The 22442-nt window shown below is 53.8% G+C and overlaps 6 protein-coding genes across 8 annotated transcripts; all 6 read right to left on the reverse strand.

Moving 5' to 3' along the window:
- Positions 1-38: 38 nt before the first annotated feature.
- Positions 39-4250, reverse strand: ABB37_04128 (hypothetical protein; the record flags this gene model as incomplete). Its single annotated transcript, XM_015801697.1, has 1 exon — positions 39-4250. One exon carries the CDS (start codon positions 4248-4250, stop codon positions 39-41), a length of 4212 nt encoding a protein of 1403 aa, XP_015660317.1.
- A 621-nt stretch (positions 4251-4871) lies between these two features.
- Positions 4872-5734, reverse strand: ABB37_04129 (putative mitochondrial hypothetical protein; the record flags this gene model as incomplete). Its single annotated transcript, XM_015801698.1, has 1 exon — positions 4872-5734. The coding sequence occupies exon 1, from the start codon at positions 5691-5693 to the stop codon at positions 4872-4874; it is 822 nt and encodes a 273-aa protein (XP_015660318.1). The 5' UTR covers positions 5694-5734.
- A 693-nt stretch (positions 5735-6427) lies between these two features.
- Positions 6428-8700, reverse strand: ABB37_04130 (putative mitochondrial Prolyl oligopeptidase; the record flags this gene model as incomplete). Of its 2 annotated transcripts, none has more annotated exons than XM_015801700.1 (1): positions 6428-8700. In XM_015801700.1, the coding sequence occupies exon 1, from the start codon at positions 8522-8524 to the stop codon at positions 6428-6430; it is 2097 nt and encodes a 698-aa protein (XP_015660320.1). In that variant the 5' UTR covers positions 8525-8700. The 2 variants fall into 2 exon arrangements, with proteins under 2 accessions (XP_015660320.1, XP_015660319.1); XM_015801699.1 differs by having other exon boundaries at positions 6428-8664.
- A 1100-nt stretch (positions 8701-9800) lies between these two features.
- On the reverse strand, positions 9801-10687 carry ABB37_04131 (putative mitochondrial hypothetical protein; the record flags this gene model as incomplete). Of its 2 annotated transcripts, none has more annotated exons than XM_015801702.1 (1): positions 9801-10687. In XM_015801702.1, the coding sequence occupies exon 1, from the start codon at positions 10575-10577 to the stop codon at positions 9801-9803; it is 777 nt and encodes a 258-aa protein (XP_015660322.1). In that variant the 5' UTR covers positions 10578-10687. The 2 variants fall into 2 exon arrangements, with proteins under 2 accessions (XP_015660322.1, XP_015660321.1); XM_015801701.1 differs by having other exon boundaries at positions 9801-10685.
- Positions 10688-11468: 781 nt separating this feature from the next.
- Positions 11469-13725, reverse strand: ABB37_04132 (putative beta-adaptin; the record flags this gene model as incomplete). The annotated part of the gene is made up of 1 exon (XM_015801703.1): positions 11469-13725. Exon 1 carries the CDS (start codon positions 13710-13712, stop codon positions 11469-11471), a length of 2244 nt encoding a protein of 747 aa, XP_015660323.1. The 5' UTR covers positions 13713-13725.
- Positions 13726-20445: 6720 nt separating this feature from the next.
- On the reverse strand, positions 20446-21321 carry ABB37_04133 (putative mitochondrial nuclear lim interactor-interacting factor; the record flags this gene model as incomplete). Its single annotated transcript, XM_015801704.1, has 1 exon — positions 20446-21321. The coding sequence occupies one exon, from the start codon at positions 21319-21321 to the stop codon at positions 20446-20448; it is 876 nt and encodes a 291-aa protein (XP_015660324.1).
- Positions 21322-22442: the final 1121 nt, after the last annotated feature.

The raw sequence follows: 22442 nt of genomic DNA on the forward strand, positions 1-22442 counted from the left end.
TCCCGCGAGCCGAAATTTCATTCTCTTTCTTGTTTGTTTTATGGAAGTGGCTTTCGCTTCACGAAGGTACGGCGACGGTAGAGGTCAGCGTGGTTGAGCATCTTGCGGCCCAGCGGTGAGAGGCACACGTCTTCAAATGCGAGGGTGGACATCGCACCGAAGAGAAGACGCAGGTTCGCCTTGCTACACGGGTCCAGCTGATTCATCGCCCGTGCGTTGTTCGCTTTCAAATGGCAGAGTGCATCCATCTCGTCAAGCGCCACGCGACCCGCAGAGTTGAGCGGGGAGAGGAGCTGGAACGCCTTTTGTGTGCCGCGTATCGGCTGCGGGTCGGCGCATAGGAATCCAAGCAGCACATACGGCTCGACCGTCTGGGTGGCGGAGTCGCAGAAGGTGCTCCAGAGAACGCGCGTGTACGCCTCCAGCGCGGTGTCGTCCAGGTAGCGATCGTAGAAGAAGGGCAGGTCAAAGAACTGCTCCTCTGTGAGAGGGGCAGCGCCAAGGTTGAGGCGGGTGTCGAGGAGATCCTGCAACGTCACCTCCGGCATGCCGCCACCCTTCGGCGTGGTCGTCGTCTTCCTCCCCTCCGCGGCGTGTAACGTGGACGGCGCTGGCATAATGGGCGATGCCGGAACCACCCAAAACAGCAGATGTACTACTAGATCTCTCCAATCAAGAAAGCCGGAAAGCAGCGGGTCGAAGGCGTGAAATACCTCCTCACCGTTTTTGAGCTCCATGTGGGCTGTGTCCAGACGTGTCGCCACGGCCTCCGCGTAGTCGCTCTCGCGTATCAGCACGGAAAAGTCAAAGCGGCTCAATTGGTAGTCTGGCGCTACGCAGCGGAACTGCTGAATAAGATCGAGCAGCCGTGCAGCTGTCAGCCCCGGGTGCAGCGTGAGCTGCGGGTCCCGCAGCTGCGACGACAGCGGCACGTCGGTAATGAAGCTGCGCCGCGCCACCGTGCCGCCCCTGCCGGCGCCTCTGCCGCCGGACGGGCTGAGGGACAACTCAGCCGACCCATGCAACGGGCGGGCATTGCCGTCGATGCCGCTCTCCGCGCCTGCAAAGGTGGTGCAGCCGAGGTGCATCTTTGGGCTCCGTCTCTCCGTCTCTACGCAGCTGCGCAGCACGTAGACCGCCGTGTTCACCGCTGCCGCCTCCTTCGACATCTGCGTCACGAGCGTCGACTCGAGATAGGCGCGACGCTGCTGGGCGTGCGTCTCGGCCTCGCGCAGCAGCGTCTGCACAAATGTCTGAATGGCAACCACGCGGCCCGTCGTGACGGTCTTCTCCGCCTCCATCACCTCCAGACACTTCGCCGTGACGGACAAAAAGTGCGCCGTCGCTGCGCCCCCCGCGTTGCCGGCGCCGCCACTGCCTCCGCCCCCCGCGTTGCCGCCGCCGCCACCGTTGCGTTTCTGCCCTCGCACCTGCGCGTCCAAGACGCCTTTCAGCTTATCCGTGACGGAGGTGACGCCGCTGAGCACGCCCTGCGCCGCATCTGCAAACTGCTCCTCCGCCGACTTCTCCGACTGCTCCTCGGCGGCTTTGCTGTGTGTCTTCTTGGACGCCGCGGCCCGCTTCTCCTTGCCGGGGCGGGAGCCGCTGTTGGCCGAGGCGGCCGACCCCTCGGCCGAGGCGGCGGTCATGTGTGCCGGGCGGTCCGCCGGGTTCACCGTAAACGCCGGCACGTCGATGTCCACCTCGTCAAATGCGAGCGGCTCGCCGGTGATGGTGCCGTAGAAGAAGGTGAAGAGGTGCAGGGCGAGCACGAAGCGGTCTGCCTCGCACTGCAACAGGCGGGTGAACTCCTGGCACACCAGCGTCTCCCACCCGGCGAGGAAGCTGGCCGGGTTGCAGAGCGTGTCGATGAGCCCTTTCGCCTCCGCGTCCCGCTGCTCAATGCAGTGGTGCAGCGCGTCGTACAAATTGTCTAAGAGGAGATGCAGCTCCGCCTTGCAGGCAGCCAGCGCACGCAGTTGGGCCGGCACGCCGTCGAGGCAGTTCTGGCAGCGCTGCAGGATTACCTGCTTGTCGTCGGGGCGGCTCCAGTAGGCCGCCACCTGCTCCTCCGCACCGTTGAAGTACACCAGCAACAGCTTGGTGAGGTGCGTGGCCCGCAGCCACATTGCACCGTACTCCTCCCCGTACTCCTCCGTAAAGTCAGACACGGCCCGCAAGATGACGCCGGCAGCCGGCGCACCAAAAGTCGGGATGAACCGGCCTGTGCCTTCCACAGGCGTCTGCAGCAGAGGCGGCAGCGGGGCTCCCTTTTCGTTGTAGATGGCAGCCAGCCGCACCCGCTCGCTCTCCCGATCGGCGATCTGCGCCTTCTCCGTCGCCTCCAGCGTTGCCAGCCGCTCCATCGAGGCCTCACGCGCCGCCAAGACCTCTTGGCTGATGCGGAAATTCGACACGTTCTGTCCCACCACTTGCAGCGCGTCCTGCTGCAGTTGCTCGAGCGCGCCGTCGCCAGCGAGCTCGTACACGCGCGCGAAGACGGAGCCGGCTGGCTGTCGGCTGAGCCATCGCTGCACCGCCGCCCACTCCTCCCGGTGGTGGAAGACGGCCTCGTACAGCTCCACAGAGGACATGTCCGGCCGACCCATGTTCACCACGTGCAGCAGCCGCTCCTTCGGCGGGGGGTTGTAGGTGAGGTGGTAGACCGCGCCCGTTTCCAAGTCGAGTCGCAAGCCGGCAAAGCGGCGGAACACTTCTTCAGGGGAGCACCGGATGTTCAGCACCCCAGAGAGGACAGTGGGCAGTGAGGCGAGTTCGGACGTTGCCTGTGCCACAAAGGCGCATTCCTTTTCTTGAGCTTCCTTTGTATCGTCCACCTCTGGCAGCTCCGCGGGGGGCAGCGCCGCGAGGTCAACTTTCTTCATCGGGCGTGCCTTAGGCTCCTGCTTCACGGGGGCGTCGCGCTCCGAGCTGAGTGGGCTCGCGAGACGCAGCACATCTGGAATATCCGCCAAAGCTGCAGCAACGGCGCTTGTCTCGCTCAACATACTCACTGAAGCCCGCACGTCTCCTTCAACTTTTTCGGTCTCAACCAAGTTCCACTGCCGCTTCAACGACGCATAGGGGTGCGTCGGCAGACTGCGGAAGCGCTGCGCGACCACCTTGTAGCTCTCTGCAGTGCGGAACACGCCTTCCAAGAGAAGTGCATCGTAGGGCAAGCTCACGCCGTCCGTCTGCAGTTCTTTAAGGTAGAGAAAGAGGAGCTCACTCACCGCCATCGCGCTGACCGCGCCACCAGATAGCAAGTCGTCGCGAATGCCTTGACCGCGCGTGATCCACTCTGCTGAAGTTCGACTGCCATTATCGCCCTCACCTCCCTCCACGTTCTCGGCACCGTGGTTGGCATCAAAATCCTGTGCAGCCTGTAGTGCCCGTCGCACCAGGCTCTCATCCGAAACGCAGAGAAGCCGATACTTCGCCCTCAAAAAATCGGTCAGCAACGTTTTGCCGCTGTACTTCGGTCCATCCACGACGAGAATCGGGAAAGGGCACAGGTGAAGCACGCTCGCCAGCGGTACCGCGATGTGATGCTGGGAGTAGCAGTACTGGAGGAGAGCCAAGATCGCCGCGCTGGTTTTGGCGTAGGGGCTGCCGTTGAAGATGTGCTGAAAGGCTTCTCGGGTGGCGGCGGGGGAGGATCGTAGCGGCTCCCCTTCGGCTGACGTAGGGGAAAGCAACGACGTGTCTGCGGCCAAGGCAACGAGCAGCTCGGTACCAGCGTGGTCCAGGCGAGACTCGTGCAACGTTGTGAGGCACTGCGACGTGCGGGACCAAATGTCGGCCACGGCGTCCTCCACCGCTTGCGTGCACATCGCACGCATCCGCGCAGCATGGCGCACATTCAACTCCCTCCACCGCGTCATGTCGCTCTCTTCCGTGACCTGCTGCTCCAACACCTCGCGCTGGCGTGTGTGCTCGAGGTAGTCATCCTCGCGGCGGGTATGGTTCTTCTGTGCCGCCTCGATGTCGAGTTGTCGGGTGATCGCGCGGTCACACACGTCAGCCCAGCACGCCGCGGTGGTGCGCAGCGTGTACATCATATTCTCCTCCGCGATGGAGTGACGAGAGATGTGGAAACGGACGTCGCTTAAGAAGCAGCTGTGCGCGTAGGCGTCTCGGGCCATAAATATCCGCTCCTGCTGCGCATTGCGCAGCGCGCGGCGCCGCGCACGGCTTTCGTTGTCCGCTTGGCGGGCACGGGCAATGGAGACCTGGTAGTCCTGCTCCATGGGCGTCTCTCTATCGCACAGAACGTGTTTTTTCTTTCTTTTTGCGCACCCTACAATAGGTGAAACGAAGCGTGACTGTCGCTGAATGCTCCGTAGAGAAGAAGAGAAAAGGGAGAAAGAAAGAGAGGATAAGATTCCTAACAAAAACGCGAAATATACCGCCTTTTTCTTGCCCTCTTTGCATATTTCAATGAAAACTCTCAACTTCACCGGACTTCCATCGTGTGCGCTCGCAAGCGCAGCGGCGTAGGATTGAGGGCGTTGCGCTTTCATATACAGTTGCAGTAGAGGCTGCAACAAGGGACTGGATCCTTTGCGACGCCAACGCACTGCGTCCCGCAACGTGTGTCACCTCCTCTTCAGATTTGTTGTCGTGCGTTCTCACAGAGTGGGCTGTTGCATAACAGGTCGGCTCGATGCCGACTCCGCTGTTCAAAGTGTTGTTGTTCTTTTAATGGCGATACCTGAACGAAAATGTTCCGCGGACGCCCCTGCCAGAAGACGACCACGATAAAGCTAGAACAGATGGGAGCACCACAGACACGAATGTGTGAAGACGACAGCGTCTAATACCCCATCACGAAACAGAGGAAAAGAAAGATGCCCTTCATGCCGTCCTACCTACAGGTTCTTACTCCACGGTTGCGCACCTTTTGGGGCCGGCTTCACAACGTTGATGCGGCGCATCGCCTTGTTGTACTCGTTGTACGACTTGAAGAAATTTAAGACGGGGTGGCGAATCTGCCGCCACTGCAGGCGACCCTGCCGCCACAATCGCAAGTCCACCGTCATTCGCTTGCAGGACGGGTGGAACAAGTAAGCGAAGAGCAGCGGCGTGACGTAGCGACACGTGTCGGAGATGAACGCCCAGGCCCAGTTCTCGCCGGTGAAGACCGCCTCAGCCTTCATAATTCGCTGCTCCACCACAAAGTAGGCCGTGCCCTGGCGCGACGGGTCATCGACAAATGTGTTTCGCGCAGCTCCCACCACCTGCAAGGCGTGCTGGATCTCCTGCACGTCATCGATCTGCGTCTCCATTACTCGCTTCTGCCGTGAGTCATACACGCGTTTCTGCACGCCGTACATCACCCGATCCGAGTACCGTTGGCGCTTGTAGTATTTCGGAAACACCATCGTTCTGGCGCAGCGGTAGAAGCCGTAGAGGTGGACCAGCGCGATCGGGTAGCAGAGGTAGGGTACGAGCATGGAGTACACAAAGGCGCGAACAGGCGGAATGACCATGCCAAAGTCGATGTGCCCCAGGCGTTCACGTGTGCGACTGCGTGCGTGCAGCGGCTGCATCCAAAGGTCCGTCAGCAGGAGTCCGTGCAGTGTCCGGCTGCTCCCACCAGTAGCCGCCCCCTTCCACGGTGGCGGCGTGCTCGTCCGCTCCGGGAAGTGCGACGCAACGGACGACGCAACGGACGACGAGCTGGACGCCATGAGCACACGTCTCTGGGGAGTGGGTGCGTGTTGGGGTGTTCTAGGGGGGGGGGGGAATAGAGAGCGTTTTTTCCCCCGCGAAGAAGATCAACAAGTGCAACGGAGAAAAACGAAAGGATCATTTTTTTTTAAGCACGAGGAAAGGAAGATGTGAGTAAAATCGCGTTGGGCGCAGCGTTACACCGCTTTGTCCCTCTTGCGAAGAGAAGGAGACTTGTAACCAAAATCCGTTGCGCCTTGGGAAACCACTTTCCACTCGGCAGCGGCAGCGGCAGCAGCAGCAGCAGCGAATTCTGGAATTTGAAAAAAGAGTGTGTCTACACTCCACACCATCCGCCTATAGCACCTCGTGTTACGCTACGCAATCTCGCGCTTTGTGTGTTGCGTTGTCGTCCGCGCGTACACATTTTCTGGACGTCTCAGCGGGGGGTCGCCAGCAGCAGCGACACCGGCTTCCACAGTGTTTCTCAAGATGTGTATACTCACGTGTTTCGGTAATATCACTGAACCAAAAGTAGAGCGAAAGCAACGTGTGCGCGCACACTTCGCTGCGCGGCGAGAAATCAGTAGCACCTCACAGCAGGAAGTAGCCGTGTCGCCCCAAGAGCGTTAACGATAGAAATACGAAGTCCACAATAGTATAGTAAACGGGAGGTAAACTTGAAAAAAGAAAAAAGAAACACAGAACGTTTCAAGGCTACCGTCGCTCCCATACAGCCCTTTTAGGCGTTCAGTTAATTGTGCCACTTCGCGCCGGTGTTCTTCGCCATGAAAGCGTACATGTCCGACGTCTCCTCTACAATCTTGCTAGTCGGCTTGCCAAAGCCGTGGCCGGCTGCCACCTCCACGCGAGCCAAAAAGGGTCCGCCAAGCTCCGGGTTTGTGTGCTGCAGCGTCGCGATGTACTTGAGGGAGTGCAGCGGCACCACGCGGTCGTCGTGGTCGCCCGTCACGACCAGAATCGCCGGGTACTTCACGCCTTCCCGCACGTTGTGAAGGGGGCTGTACTTCTCCACGACCTTGAAGTCCTCTTCCTTGTCCGGGTCACCGTAATCGGAGATCCACGCGTGGCCGATGGTGAACTTGTGGAACTTGTACACGTCCAGCACGCCCACCTGGCACACCACACAGGCGAACTCTTCAGGGGCCTGGTTGGCGCAGGCAGCGACGAGGAGACCGCCGTTCGAGCCGCCCATGATGGCTGTCGTGGCGGGCGAGCCGATGCCGTTCGCGTGCAAGTACTTTGCCGCGGCAATGAAGTCCGTAAAGCAGTTCTGCTTGTTCGCCCGGCGACCGGCATCGTGCCAGGATTGCCCATACTCGCCACCGCCGCGGATGTTGGGGACAGCCAGCACGCCGCCGAGGTTCTGCAGGAAGACGATGCGGGACGGACTGAAGCTCGGCGTCAGCGAGATGCCGAAGCCACCGTAGCCGTAGAGCAGCACGGGCGAGCTGGCGGACAAGTTGCCCTTCTTGTACACAACGAACATGGGGATCTTCGTGCCGTCAACGGAGGTGTAGAAGCGCTGCTCCGTCACGTAGTCGTCGGCGTTGAGGCCGTCCACGGTGTCGTCCTTGTAGATGGCCAGCGAGCCCGGCGGGTCGTTGATGTCCATCACAAAGGAGCGGCCCGGCAGCATAAAGGAGGAGATCTTAAACGACACGAAGTCCTTGTGGTAGTTGGCGAAGAAGGAGGTGACGGTGCCAACAGGGAGGTCCAGCTTCGTCATGTCGGCGCTGCTGCTGTGCAGTTTACGGAAGTACATGACGTCCTTCACGTCCTCCATGTACACCAACAGCAGCGTGTCCTTCACCAGGGCGGCAATGTTCAGCACCGAATCCTTCTCCGCCACGACGTCCGTCTCGGCGCCGGTGTCTAGGTCCATCGACACCACCTTCCTGCGCGGCGCGTCCTTCGTGCTGGTGAAATAAAAAGTGGTGCCTTCGTTGCCCAGATAGCGGTACTCGCCGACGAAGGTGCTCACCGCTTTCTTGAAGGCCAGCGGCTCCTTCAGCTCCGCCACGGTGGTCGGCAACTTCGCGATCCAGACGAGGTTGTGCGGCTCGCAGCCGTCCATGACGCTGACCACCAGGTACTCGTGGTCGTCCGTCACTTCGGCGGAAAAGTTCCAGCCGGGGTGCTCGGGAACACGCAGCACCTCCACGTCCTCGGACTGCGGAGTGCCGACCTTGTGGAAGCACACGCACTGGTTCTGTGCCGAGTCCGTCTCTGCACCTTGGTCAGCGCCTTCCGCCAGCTCGGGGAAGCGCTCGTAGAAGAAGCCGTCGTTCCCCCACCAGGAGATGTCGGAGAACTTCGCCCAGTTAAGCTTGTCTGGTAGTTGCTCGCCCGTCTTCACGTGACGCACATGGATGTACTGCCAGTCGCTGCCTTTGTCGCTCAGGCTGTAGGCAAAGAGCTCCTCGTTCTTGCTCCAGCCGTGCGACTTGAGCGCCGTGGTGCCGTCGGCACTGAGCGTGTTGGGGTCGAGAAACACAGAGGGCTTCTTGTCATCCAGGGAGTCCGCCTGCATAATCACACTTTGGTTCTGCAGACCGGTGTTGTAGTGGAAGTAGTACTTGCCGGCGTGCAGACTTGGGTTGCCCGTGCGAGCGTAGTTCAGCATGGCCGTCACGCGCTCCACCATCTTGGCGCGGATGCCTTGTGACGATTTCATGTAATTAGCAAACGCGTCGTTCTGCTGGCGCACAAATTCGTTCGTTTCGGGGTTGGACGGATCCTCCAGGTAGTCGTAGGGCTCGGGGATGGTGTGGCTGTGCAGCTGGTACGACACCGCAGCACGGCGGGCAATGGGGTAAAGAGATTTCATGTCGGCTCGAGGCACGCGTCCAGAGTAATCGAATTAAAGTGGCAACGACAATAATACTACCGAAGAATTGCGCAGTGATGTTCGATCGGAACGAGAATAATATGAATAGTAATAGTGATAAAGAACAGGCAGCACGTCCCTGATTGGAGAGAGAGGAAGCAAAAACAAAAAAGGACTACGTCACAACAGCAACGATGCAGCGACGCACCGCACGCAGAAACGTAAAGACGTGGGGAGAAGGAGCGAGCGCACAAGTACAGAAATCCGCCAGTTCAACGACAACAACAAAATTTAATAATAACGTTGAAGTGAATGGAAGACTCTCGTTTAGTGGGATGCAGCAGCGCACAAAGAACTGTGGCGATGACCTCACCGCCACGGAAGAACTCAGAGGAGACGGAGACACCAGCACACACACATACACACCCAATACCTGAATGAAGGAGGCCGCATCTGTTTAAAAAAAAAAGAGAGAAAGAGATACATCTCCACGCACGATTGCACGGCTACTAGTCAGTTAAACGCCGCAGCTGAATGTGAAACCATCACCGCGAGCTAACGTACATGACTCCTGAACAGGTACTTGTGTGTGTGTATGTGTGTGCTTATGCGTGTTTGACTGTCGCAACCACCTTTTCGCGTCTTATATATCAATATATCGCACAGCATGCAAACATATCGATGTTTATATGTGTGTTTTTGTGTATTTACTACTGAACTGCCTACTACAAAACCCTAAAAGAAAGGAAAGAAGAATTGGTTTGCCTCTCCGCTGTTCAGATTCCTTTCCTGGCAATGGTGGAGGCGAAAAGACCCATCGATGAGGAGGCAAAGGGCCACCAGAAAATGAGGAGGCGGAAAAGGGACTCCGCAAAGGTGGTGTCGTTGCTGCGATCTACGTCACCTGGCACACCGTTTCCTTCCCCAAACAACCTGCTGTAAAGGGGTGTTCTCTCGCCAGCTGCTCATTGTCTCGTGCGGCTTCGCCGCTTCCCGAAAACATGCGAACACGCGGAGGAAAAGACAGATGAGAGGAGAACGTCAACACTCACGAGAAGCGTGGTTGAGTCGGCGAAGATTTGAGAGGGAGAGAGCGAGAGGGACGCGCACGCACACACGATGCCCTCTTCACGATAAGCCAATAATAACAAGAACTCTCCCCTTCCGTCACTTCGATGTCGTCCCTTCACGCCTTTTCCCCAACCAAGGTGACTCCAAACGGAGACAGAGCAAAACCTCTCAGACGTCGCGGTGGACACGCAAACCACGCACATGCTTAGACGCCCGTCTTTAGCTCCTCGGCGTCGTACTGCGCGAGGCTTTCCAGGTACTTGTGAAGCACCTCCGTCTCGATGTTGTCCTCCCAGGTGGTCTTGGACAGACGGGGTGCCGGGATCGTCGTGTAGTCCGCATCCCCGGACGACTGCGACTCCTTCTCGCGGCCGACCGCCTCGTTCACGTAGGTGCCCTGCACATCCACGGCGAAGCCGTCAACGATGGAGCGGTCGACGATGACCTTCAGCACCAGCGAGTAGCCCGCAAGCTCCCTGTTGTCCTTCACCACCTTTTCCGCGACCTTCTTCGCTTGCTCCTGCAGGGCGCGGTCGCCCTCCCTACCCGGAGCCACGTAAACCTTCGCCGCCACGCGCTTCATCTTGGCGTTCGCGTACGTCTCGTACACGTCCGCGACGTCGGGCAGCAGCTCCAGCATACCGTTGCTCTGCATCCACTCCAGCGTGAACACCATCGGGGCGGAGAGAGACTGGAAGTCCTTCACCTCGCTCACGACCACCGTGCGCTCCCAGAACACGGGCAGCTTCGGGATGGCCGCCACGATGGTCTGGAAGTCCTTCAGCACGACGTCGAGCTGGTTCTTCGGCTCCGCAGCTTTGTAGAGGAACTTCGCGAAGGTGACGGAGTCGCTCGGCACGATGTTCACCGGGTACTGCGCACGCTCGAAGTCGCTAGCGTAGAGCTTCTTGAGCTCCTCCGACGGGGTGTAGAAGCGGGCGGCTGCGAGGGCCGGCACGCAGGCGGCAAGACGGCGGAACATTTCGCTGCAAACAAAGTTTTCTCTACGTGCGTGTGTCTGAGAGAGACGAGAGAAGAGCGAGAAGAGAGGGGGCAAAAGCAACGAATAGTTGTGCTTTAATTCAACGACTCTTCCGATAAAAATAAGTACGTGTGTGCGTGTGAGTGTGTGTGTGTGTGGGTGGGTGTTCGTGCCGTTGACCAAAGGAAGAGGGGAGATTGAAAAGAGTTGATAGTCATAAAGCGGTGGGCAGCGATGTGCGAAGAAGACAAACGACTGCCAGGATGCACGTGCGTCAAAGCACTACGGCCTCACAAAGTCATGGGTCTCACCGCGCATGAGACAAAAGCAGAAAGCGAGTCGTTCTGCTACACAGCAACGTGGAGAAATGGACGCCTACAGATCGTTCGGCGAACGCTCCCTTCGAAGCGGCCATGCCACACACCCGCTTAACATCGCATCGTGTCTTTGGGACTACTCAAGTTCATTCTCCGTTTTGATGGAGATGGTGCCGATAGAGACAGAGAGATAGATGCAAAAACAACGAAGACAACAACTCGCCCAACTCAACCACTACACACAAACAGAAAACATTCTCGGTAAGGAGAGAAATAGAAATATATTTAAAAAAACGAGAACGTCAGAATGACAAAGGAGTGTTAAAGAGAGGTAGAACGAGTAACAGCGTATGGAAACAAAATCGCGACGGAACGCAACACCCCTCCGTCGCCTCCCCTCTCTTCCCTTCCCTCACCAACAACCACGCGCATGGTAGAGGAGTGAGCGGTAGAGAAAGTACGTCAACAGCAACAACAAAATCAAGAAAAGAACGCGAGCGTCGAGAGGGAAAACTGCGCGTCGCAAGGAGACGTGGCGCGGGCGCCTGTGGCGACTCTTCACAACCGATTACGTCTAGGAAAAAAGATCATCCAAGTGAACGGTGGTGGTCGGCTTTGCGGACGCCGATGGGACAGGCGGCGCGGGTGCGGGTGGGGGTGGGGCGGCGTTGGCGTTGCCGACCCCACGAAACAAATCGTCGATGCCCGACGTGGGCGACGGCGCCGGCGCCGCGGAGGACGACCACGCGGATGCGGGGGCGGTGGGGGAGGGGGCGGGCGGGAGGGAGCTGAATAAGTCACCCAGCGGGTCCACCCCACGCGCGCCAGCCGCGGCGGCCGTGTCGTGACGAGCGCCGCCGCCGTCGCCGGCGAACTCGAAGAGGTCGTTGCCACCGGCTGGTGCGGCGCTGCGATCCGGTGCGCCCGCCTGCGGTCCCATAGGCGGCGTCGGCGGCAGCTCGGCGACGTCGTCCTCCTCGGTGTCCTCCTCATCTAACTCCACGTCCGCCAGGCCGTAGGGCGGGAGGAAGGACTGGTACGGCCGGGCGAAGACCACCGCGGCGGTGTTCAACGACTTCTTGAGGTCGGCCATCGTCATGGCGTCGCTGAAGGTGCGGTCGACGTTCACGGGAACCACCTGCCCATGCACGACCTTCTTCATCTGCTCCACCGTGATGCCCTTCGACAGCAGCCGCCAGTAGGCAAAGGCGCGGTCCCGCACATCGGGATCGTCGCTGCGGGTCGTGACGGTCTCCAATACGCGGTTGAGCTGCGGCTCCATCAGCTGCGGCTCGCGCAGAAACATCTTCACCACGGCGCTGATAATGGCGAGCTGCACGCGCTGCTCGTGCTCCATCACCGTGTCCACAAAGCGCCGCATTATTTCCTTTCCATTGTCCACAAAGTCGCAGTACTCGCCCAGCATCCACAGCAGCGACACCTTGGCCTCCTCTTCGACCACCTCATGCGCGCTGTACTCCGCGACGAGGGCGTCCAGCATGAGCAACTCCGGGTACGCCCGCACGATGTCCTTCGCAGCAGTCACGACGTTCGGCAGCAGTTCGGGTCGCCGCTCCACCAGCTGCATCAGCAAGTTCGCGCAATCTGGTGCCACCGAGGCCATCTTAATCGCCAGGAACGCGATGGCCCGCACGACTTCCACCAGAAAGACCATATCCACCTCAGACGTGTACTCCGCGAGCTCCTTCACGATTTCCGGCGCGGAGGTCGGCGTGGCCAGCTTCAGCAGCAGACGCAGCTTCTCCAGCTTTACGTAGGGTGGGTCGCTGTAGCGCACGTAGAAGGCGTCCAAATTTGTGCGGAGCAGATTGGGGAAAACTACTAGCAAGGCGTGGATGTTCTTGCACACCACGTACTGCGTTTCGGGGTCTCGCTTCGCCAGAGTAAGGAGGGCCGTATTGACGCGCACGGTGCTGCGCTCGATCAGCTCCTGTGAGCAGCGATTGGCAAGGTTCGCCACTACTTTGATAGCACCCATCACCACCGCTGGGTTTTGATGGCTCATCCGCGGCAGCACACGCGTCAGGAGCGTCTCGGCGCTTTCCTGGTCGCTCGGACGCTGCGCCGCCAGCAGGTCCAGAATAAACCCTTGTCCCCATTCGTTGCACTCCGGCAGGTGGTACACGAGCCGATTCACCCATTCGCTGTCACTGTCGACCTTCTCACTGCCGTAGTCGTTCACCTCGGCCACCACCGCCGCCGCGTTGGACGCGACCATCGGGTTGTTGTCGTTCAGCAGTCCTATCAAGTCCTTCTTGAACTCCTGCGAGTAGAAGAGGTTCATGTCGTGGTGGAAGAGCTTGCCGATGCCGAGGGCAGCCGTCTTGCGCACGTATGGGTCCGGGTCGTTCACGGCGCGGTGCAGCAGCTCGAGCGTGTATTCGAGGACGGACGTGACACGGATGCACATCATCGTCCGCACGGCCAGCGCACGCACCACCGGGGAGGCGTTGGTGGTGTCCTGCAGAAAGGTGTTGACGGCTAGCAGGGCCTTGTCCGGCTGCAGGCGAGCGGTGCTCAGCACGTACAAGTAGACGAGCTTCTTCAGTTCCAGGTCCGTCGACGGACCGAGCTTGACGACGTCCACAAAGAGGTAGCTCACATCCCGGCCCATCGTCATATTCGCAATGATGCGCTTCACCGCGGCCTTTTTGCGGTAGTCATCGGTGCCGTTCAAATCGCTGCGCAGTTCTGCGATTTCGCCACGGTGGGTCTGCGCGAAGTACTTGGAGCCGGTTTTCGTGTCCTCCAACTTGCGCTGGATTTTCTCGCGCGCTTTCCGAAGAAAACTTTCCATTTTGTTTTCCTTCTTCACCGATGCAAAAAAAAAGGAGCAAATTGAAAGAAAAAGGAGAAAAAGAAGCGGAAGGAAGAAGAAGAAAACAGGCAAAACAACAGGAAGCGTAGAAGAATGGAGGAGTGAAGGAGGTGGAGGGGAGAGCGGTGCAATTTCACGACAGGTTCTGCGTAAGGTTAAGGATGATGAGCGTCTTCCTTCATCACTGAAGCGCAGACCCAACGCATAGACCGGTCTTTCTTTTTCGTGCCACCGCATTTTCATCGCTTTTATGCCGTCAAAACCGCGGACAACGGATTCAAAATTGCCTAAGTGCACCACACCGTTGTCGAGAGCCCGCATCCCTTTAACTGAAGCGCCGCAGAGATGGCGAAAGCACGACTGCAGGCTGAGCAAGCCGTTGCGGCTGTTCGAGCTGTCGCCCCCAGTCTCTTATTAGTACTCTTGTGTGTGTACGATTGCGGTGTTGCTTGCATAGAAGCCCACTGGAAAAGACAAGCACTGGAAATTTAAAAAAAAAAGAAAAAAACGAGAAAAAATGAAGACCGAAATTTTTTGAAAGGAATCGAAATGAGGATCGATTAGGTAACGCAAAATAATGTCGCGCAGACGCTTGTGGGATGTTATTGATGTGTAATAACACGCACAACAGAAACACACAAGCAATGCGTTACATGGAAGTTAACATATATATATGTTAACAAAGAGAGAAAGAAAGAAGAAGAAAAAGAGATGACCATGTTAAAGGGTCTTTAAGAGCTGGTCACGCTCTCTTCTTGGGTCTCAACGAGCCGCAAAAGCGTGGAAAGAAACGATCGATGGACGGGGAACGGGTACGGTACTGAATTGATAAAAACGAGAAAAGGAGAAAACGAAAAAGAGTGTAGCACACGGTGTGTGCGGAGGCCGAATACAATCGAGACTTTGCAGACAGTCGAGTGGGTGGGTCACAAAAAGAAGAATATAATAATGATGATAATGATAAAAAGAAAAGAGACCCTTCGCCGCATACGCTTCAACACGAAGCGACCGCCATAACTGGAGGAAGTCCCCAGTAAAACAAGGTCGATGTAACGTACTCGACAATGTAATAGATAAAAACAAGAGAGACGAAGGAAAAAATAAGATTTGTTAATGAATCGCGCTACAGCGCGCTGTGACCGTTTTGCGGGTGTTTTTATAACCTTTTGAATCATGTACCTCTCTTTCCCCGTCGTGTTCACTGCGATCACTCCATCGCTGCCTTCCTCGCTACCTTCCACCGCAGAATACGCGCTCAAATTTTGTGTTTCGTACCCTGGTGGACGTATCGTAACAGAGAGGGAGAAAAAGAGAAGGTTTTTCAATAGAGAGTGCATACGCATGTGTAGATACCAACCTGAAAACCAGGAGGGGAGAGAAAAATATATATATATATATATATATATATAATCAAGAAAAGCTTGAATCAAGAGAAGAAAAAAAAAGGCGCGTCGACGGTGCATAAGTGTCTTTGAGAACGAACAAGATAGAAATATATCAGTAAAAGAAGAGGAAGTACTGGAACACGTTCCGCTACTTCAACGACAACTGAGAAGCATTGAGGAGTGCCTACTTACAGCCTCCCGCACCGGTCCCGAATGCTCAACTCGGGGCCTGCAGACAACGACAATCCGACGACACCGAAAAAACAACGAGCAAAAAAATCTTACAGAGGAAAGAAAAGAAGCAAAAACAGTAAGAAGACACGCATCCCATTAGAAGGGAGAAAAGAGAGAGAACAGAATTGTGAGAGTCAAGCAAACAAACGAAAAACTGGACGGGGATATCTTTCAACTCCTTTTAGTTGTGGGTTTGGCATCCAACGCTGTAAGGCGCGGCGACACGCACAGGAGTAAAAGAAAGGTCAAAGAAAATCAAGTAAGTAAAATAACAGGCGCGAAATCGGCTGAACCGTTATAAGGTGATTTGCCGAAGGTGCGCAGAACAACAAAAAAAAGACAAAAAGGGAGGAGAAAATGCCGCTGAATTGCTGCGTTGAAAGGTGCGAGAAAAATAAAAGTTAAACAGAAAGACACTGTGTTGCCGCGAGCGCGCATACGTATATGTACATCGAGAGACGAAAAAGAAAATCCATTTGAGATGTCAAAAACGACAGACACACAGCTGGGTAGGCCCAACACGAAGCACGCAGAGGCCCGCATAGAGATCGAGCTTACCATAAATAAATAAATATATGTAGTGGAAAAAAAAATCAGTACACGTGACCTTAAATCTATTTAGAAGAGTAAATGGTAGAGTAGGGAAACACAAAAGATAAGGAAGAGGTCGAACACCACATGGCTCCGCTACGAGAAAAGAAGAAACACAAACCACAAACGTCGCAAATATGAAAAAAGAGGCGGGAAAATGCTACAATGAAAAGGCGAGCTGTTTACAAATGTCTCACTCAATTGATGACGCCAGATCGAGGAAAGCCCAGCATAAACCTCATCATTGTTTTCGGTCCGTTTATTCAGAGAGGATAGAAGACGAGAATAAGAGCAAAGAAAGAAGCATCACGGGGGAAGCTTTATATTCTGCGACGTTGGCGTTGTTCGGGTTGATTCTCTCCTTTCGCCACCAGCCACGTTGTTCCACCACGGGGCGCAGACAGCGAAGACCTTTTTTTTTTTTGAACAGTCCACGTTTGCACACAAGCACCCACAAAATGATAAAAACAGCAATAATCAAACTACAATACAAAATCAGACTATAATAAGAAGTCAGTAAGTTAAGAAGAAGAAAAAAGAAATATATTGGGAAGACGAAAAGAAGAGAAAATGCTAAAGGGAGAGGGGGAGGGGGGAGGGGGAGAGGGGAGGGGGAGAGAGTCGCCGCAGAGGGAACTACCAACGCAGAGCTACAATTGCGACAAGAGAGAGGGGAATAGAACAAGAAAACAAACAGGACAAACAGTGAGATCAACACAAGAAAAAAAAAGGCAAGAAAAGAAAAGTAAACGGAAACAGTCGATAAAAGGAAAACGAAAAGAAAGAAAAAAGAAAAATAGGCAACCGACCACCGACCACCAGGGAACGCAGCATATTTTTCTCTTTTGCGTGTGTTTACTGGTTTGAATGCGAGCGTGTTGTGTCGAACTCTGTGTGTGCGTCGTCCACAAGCACACCCACTGGGACAGGAAAACGTAAGCTAGAAACAGCCATTCCCGTCCCGTCGGAGGGAATCAAACAAACAAACAAAAAAATGGTGGTTCAATTTCAGGCTGAGAAAACTTTTTGAAAAAAAAGGTTCTGCACTTTTGTTGTTGTTGTTTTGTTCACTCTTTGTCACAACTACCCGAAAAGCACTTCAAGACGGAATAAAGAATTTAAATAAATAAACACACAACGCTAAGGCAATAAAATTATTATTGTATTTACTTGACACAGCGTGATGGAACACAAATGTCGAACCCCCCAGCGCCAACCAATGGAAAGCTCTTCACAATAAACAAAAGGTACATGTTGCGTCGCGCCTTCGGCTCAGTGCACCCTCCACGGTAAACCTATTTTGTTGTTGTTGCTTAGCTTACCTACGCACGCCTCGCACACTTCGATCAACACTGCTTCCATTCATCTGGGAGATCCAACATAGGTGTGTACATTCAAGCACACAGAAAGCTTTGAATCATCAGCACTGTGTCTCCAAAACACACACACACACACACACACACACACTCACGTGCTCACTGCTACTACCATTACATTCGACGCATCTTTCAGTACGAAAAGGGAGACAAAGAAAAGGCAGCGGCATTCGAACGCCGGGGGAAAGAAGCACCGCTGATCGCCACGGGCTTGCTAATATGATAGAGTGGGGGATGAAATGAGAACAAGAACACAAGAAAAAGACGGGTATGAAACATCGATAGCAAAACACCGACTCCCCTCACAAACTCCCGGCGGGGAGGAGGGGAGGAGGGGAGAAGGCAAAGAGAAAACAAAACACGTGAGGATGTGTAGACAGCATCAGAAAACTAAATCGTACGTTGCCTCTTTTTTTTTGTCTCTGCTTCTTTTCCAATTAAGATGCACGTTCGAATTACAGAAAGTAGTACACACTTTTCAGATAACCAAATGACAAAAACCGTCTCCGACGTTTAAGTTTCAAAGGTGGAGGTTATGAGAAAGAGAAAGTAGGTGGAAAGAAAGCGACACGTAAAAGCGAACGCGGCGTGCTACAAGCCATCGTCCCACGGTGCGAACGGAGGGAATCACCAGGGTAAGGTGCACAACAAGAAAAGAAAAAAAACGATCAAGGTGGAAGCGCGAACCGTCAAGTGACAACACAAAAAACGACCAAGAGAGAAAAAAAACACACAAATGTATATATGGAAAGCCTTGAAACGATTAATCCGTTCGATTGTATATCTCAGTGCCCTCACCAAACCCGACACGTTGCATGAGCAACTCAACACCTGGTCATGTGTTCCTGTGTTGAACGGTAAAAGAAACAACATCGTTGTGGGAGCGATTTCATTCTAACGTTCAGAAGAGGTGCCGCACCTCGATATTTTCTCCCTGCTTTCACATCACACCCCATTCTGGGGATCGATAGGGAGAGGAAAAGCATTATTAAAATATAAAAGAGCGAGACAAACCAGGCGAGCTGTGAAGACACACGTTTTTAACAGGAAACCTTGGAAGCACGCATAAGGAAGGACACAGTATCTCCTTCTGTTTTTTCTTCTTTTTCTTTTTAATGAAGCGAATTCGTTTGAGGTGGTCGTTAAAGAAAAGAACGGGTTCTGAAGAAAACAAAAAAAAGGTGTCAGCAACTCATGAGTTGACCTCCAACCCTTTAGCAAGAAAAGAAAAACACAACGAGGAGCATGTTCGCACGTTTTGCTTAACGCGTAAAAACGTAGAAAAAGTACAGAAGAAGAAACGGCTCGTAATACACAAAACTGTGTGTGAACACACACAAGCAAGGCTTCAAAAAAAAAAAGGAGAAAGAAAAAAACGGCGCGAAGACAGAAGAAAGAAAAAGCTTGAGAGAAAAATACCACACAATCTGAAAGTCATCGGTTCACCCTAAGCGAAAGAATCTTGACCTCAATAGCGAGTGCAACCCTCACATGGTTGAAGGAACAAAGACGACGATTGCTTCGAAAAGACGCACAGCAGCAACGTTGCCATTTTTCTTCCCATGTCCGCAATGACGCGTTAGGGATCATTTTTTGTGTGTTGTGCTCCATAGAGGGCGTTGAAGGGGAAAACGAAACTGAGGAATACTATTGAAAAGGGAGACGGCCAGAGTGAATGACAGCGGGGACTTCAAAAAGCTGCGGTTTTTCCTTTGAGAAGTTAACTATATTTAGGAAAGCAGAAGAGCAGAAAACAAAATCGAAGAGAGCGCGCTTGATGGAACAACAGACGGCGCAAAAAACGAAAAAGAACTCAGTAGAACGAAACGGAAAAGAAAAGAGCGTAAACGATTATTATGAGGTAAAGGTGCAAAACAGACACCTTCACAAACGATGCAGCCGTAGTAGTCCATTTGTTCTTCGTTCACTCTCTCTCTCCCAACAAGGGCGCAGCCGAATCGGAAGAGAAAAGATGAAGTTAATTAAACAACAAGAGTAATATAATAATAAAAGAAAGAAGTGAAAAGGCTAATGAGTAAAACGACACGTTTTTTTCAAACGCATACGCGGACACCGAAGAGGCAACCCATGAAAATGCACACCACCTCTCAAAGCGTTGTCAGCGACACCAACGCCCTATTCTTCTTTTAATTGGAAGGCATTTCCGTACCGTTCCATAGGCGAAAATGGCGTTGCTGGCCATGGTTGAATTACTCAAACAACATCCAGAAGAAAAAAAAATGAAAGGAAGGGAAAAGCAAAGTGGGTGGACACAGGCGGCAGAGTAACGTTCGTTGCAGTAAAAACCTCTATCCTGTTGTGCTACAGATACCTCCGCGGTCATGTCCCGGTTTATTACGATCACCCTCTTTTGCTTTTCCTGGTGAAAGTGTGTAGGCATGTGCAGAAATTACCCTTATTTAGTTCTTCTCCACATGGAAAATGCACACCATCACTTTTCCTTTCTTTCTCTCTATGCTGTCGTGCACAGACGACCTACGCGGTCTTCGCGCCTCGTCGCGCATCCATTCTGCACGCAAGACACGCAAAAAGAAGAAAAGATTGAAACAACAAAAAAAGTGCTGTGGCCGCGTCCGAGCCGCACACGCGCGTCCTCGGAGCAAGCCGATGGGTACAGAGACGCTACGGAGCATCTCGTAAACACAGCCTGCCGGGCTCACTCAAGGATTGAGTGTTGTCGTGGTGGTTGTTTTGTGGCCGCAGTCCTCTTTTTCCACTTCGGCCCGTTCTCGGACAAAAGAGACGAAACATGAAACGCAGCGGCACACCATCAACGCGTTTACCGTCCTTTCATCGTGATGAATGCAAAAACAAAAACAACAACAACAAAGACATGTAAAGTAAAAACAAAGCAGTTTTTGTTTGTGTGTGAATTATCCGTGCAATTTGAAGCATAAAAAAGAAGTGTTGTGGAACAATCAACGACAAAAGAAAGCGCGGCGGCAGCCAACGTTCCCCCTCCCTTTCTGGCTGTTGAGGAATACTCTTCGCGACTTCTTCTCCTACATCGTGTTCAGCAGAGAGATCGAAAAACAAAGGAGAGGGAGAGGGGGTAAGACGCTTGACGGCGGTGACACCCATAACATCTGTACACGCGTCTGTTCTTCAGTAGACGGCGCGTGCCTGCGGAGCGTACCGGCGCTTCAGTCCTGTAAAGGAAGACGGCAGCGTGCGTGAGGACAGGGAATTGCGCGGAAAGACATCAACCACGGTATCGCGTGTGATGCACGGACACTTCGTCACCGGTGAGTGCGCCACGGCGTACTCGTCGTCGACGGAGGTCAGGCAGAAAGCCTGCATGGCAGTTCCCTTGTCCGTCAACACGCTCTCTTGCACCAGGCGGTGCGTAGACGCGATGAACTCCGGCACGGTCACCCCTTCCCTCTCGTGACGCTCCACGAGGTCCGTCAGCAGCGCGAGAAGGGTGTACAGGGTGTGGTCCGCCAGCTCACCGCCCTCGTAGTCATCCACGAGGATCGCGTTCTTCTCGTAGCCGCGGCAGCAGTCTGGCGTGTTCTCGATGATGATCGTGGAGGCGAGGTCACGGCCCAGCAACCGCAGCTCCTTCGTTGCTGAGGTGCCGTTGAACCAGCGGCGGTGGCGATAGACGGTGTGGCAGATGGCGCCGTATGGGTCAATTTGTGCAATCACGGCGTCCGCGTAACGGTGCTTGCTGGAGGTCCACACAATGGTCTCGCAGTGATCAGCAAGGAAGCGCATCAGCTTGTCCATGCCAGGGCGGACGTAGAGTGGCCCCTGGCGTGCGTAGATGAGAGTCTCATCCAGGTCGAGCACCACGGTTAGGCGAGACTGAGTCTCCGCCGACTTGGGCGGCACGAGGTATTCGCTCGCAGCCGTGATGGAAGGGGAGCGGCGGAATACTTCAGCGGTCTCCGCGACCGAGTCTTCCAAACAAAGGGAGACCGCACCAGGGCAGTACGCACCACGAAAGCTGGCACCGCGACGGCGTTGCGAGGGCATTAAATAATAGTAACGGAGGGAAAAATGCACGTTAAGGAAGGTAATGAAAGTAAAAGATAAAGGAGTAGAAGTCTCTTTTAATAGAGAGGGTGCAAGTAATAATGATAATAATAATAATAAGCGTATTTGTACTCGTATCGATGCGGGGGACTTGGAAATATGGTCCCTACAAGGAAGCGTCGAAGTCTTATAGAGAAAACAACCTGCAGCGCTGACGCAGAGGAGTGGTAAACAAAGACAGAGAAATATACGACGAACAACAACAGGAAAAAAAAAACAGAAGAGAAATAGAAAGACGAGAGGAAAGAAATAATAGAAGAAACGAAAAAGAGAGGATACGCAGGCAACCGTGATTTTGGCTGAAGGAACAGTTGAAAGAAGAGCCCGACAAGAAAAGAAAAAAGAACGGGAAACAAGTGAGATAAGATAGTAAGATACACTGAAATGCTTCTCTTTTCTCAAGCGTCGGGGTATCGTTGTGAATTTATGAGAAAAAGAATAATTGAAAAAGCAAAACAGATACTAGTTCAAAGAGAGCACAGAGAAAGCAGTCGAATAAACGAAAAATCGCTGTGGTAGAACAAAAAAAAAATGACTTCGCGGACACGTCAACCTGAAAACCGGTCAGCCAATCACTACAAAAAATATAGATTTATAATATATAAAACGGATGCGACACCGTTCTTTTCTTTTTCTGAATACTATCTAAATTAAAAAAGCGAACAAACGAAATAGAAGAAAAAAGAAGAAAAAGCACGCGAGAGAGAAATCTGCGCTGAAATTTCTCAGTAGCGTTGCGTAGAAACCAAAAGTGTGTCAGTGGATGCTTGACGCAACCAGCACGCACTCAAGTCAGTTAAAAGCAGTGAACCAGGTCGTGTGTTGCTGAAGGCGGTTCGGACAAAAGAAACTGACGATGTGCAAAATAAACTAATAAAGTGCTTTCTCTGAGCAATCAGCTGTTTTACTTTCGATCAGTGTGGGCTAAAAACGAAAAAAAGAACGAAAGAGGAAGAAAGATGGAAGGGAAAAGAGAGTGCCAAAAGATAATAACAAAAAAAAAAGAAGCAGCAAAAGGTCGACAAAGAAGTGGGTAGAGAGGCTCTACGGTTGTCGGTGTA

The sequence above is a fragment of the Leptomonas pyrrhocoris genome (genome assembly GCF_001293395.1).
Source record: "Leptomonas pyrrhocoris isolate H10 chromosome Unknown, whole genome shotgun sequence".
In the NCBI taxonomy this organism is placed as follows: domain Eukaryota; phylum Euglenozoa; class Kinetoplastea; order Trypanosomatida; family Trypanosomatidae; genus Leptomonas; species Leptomonas pyrrhocoris.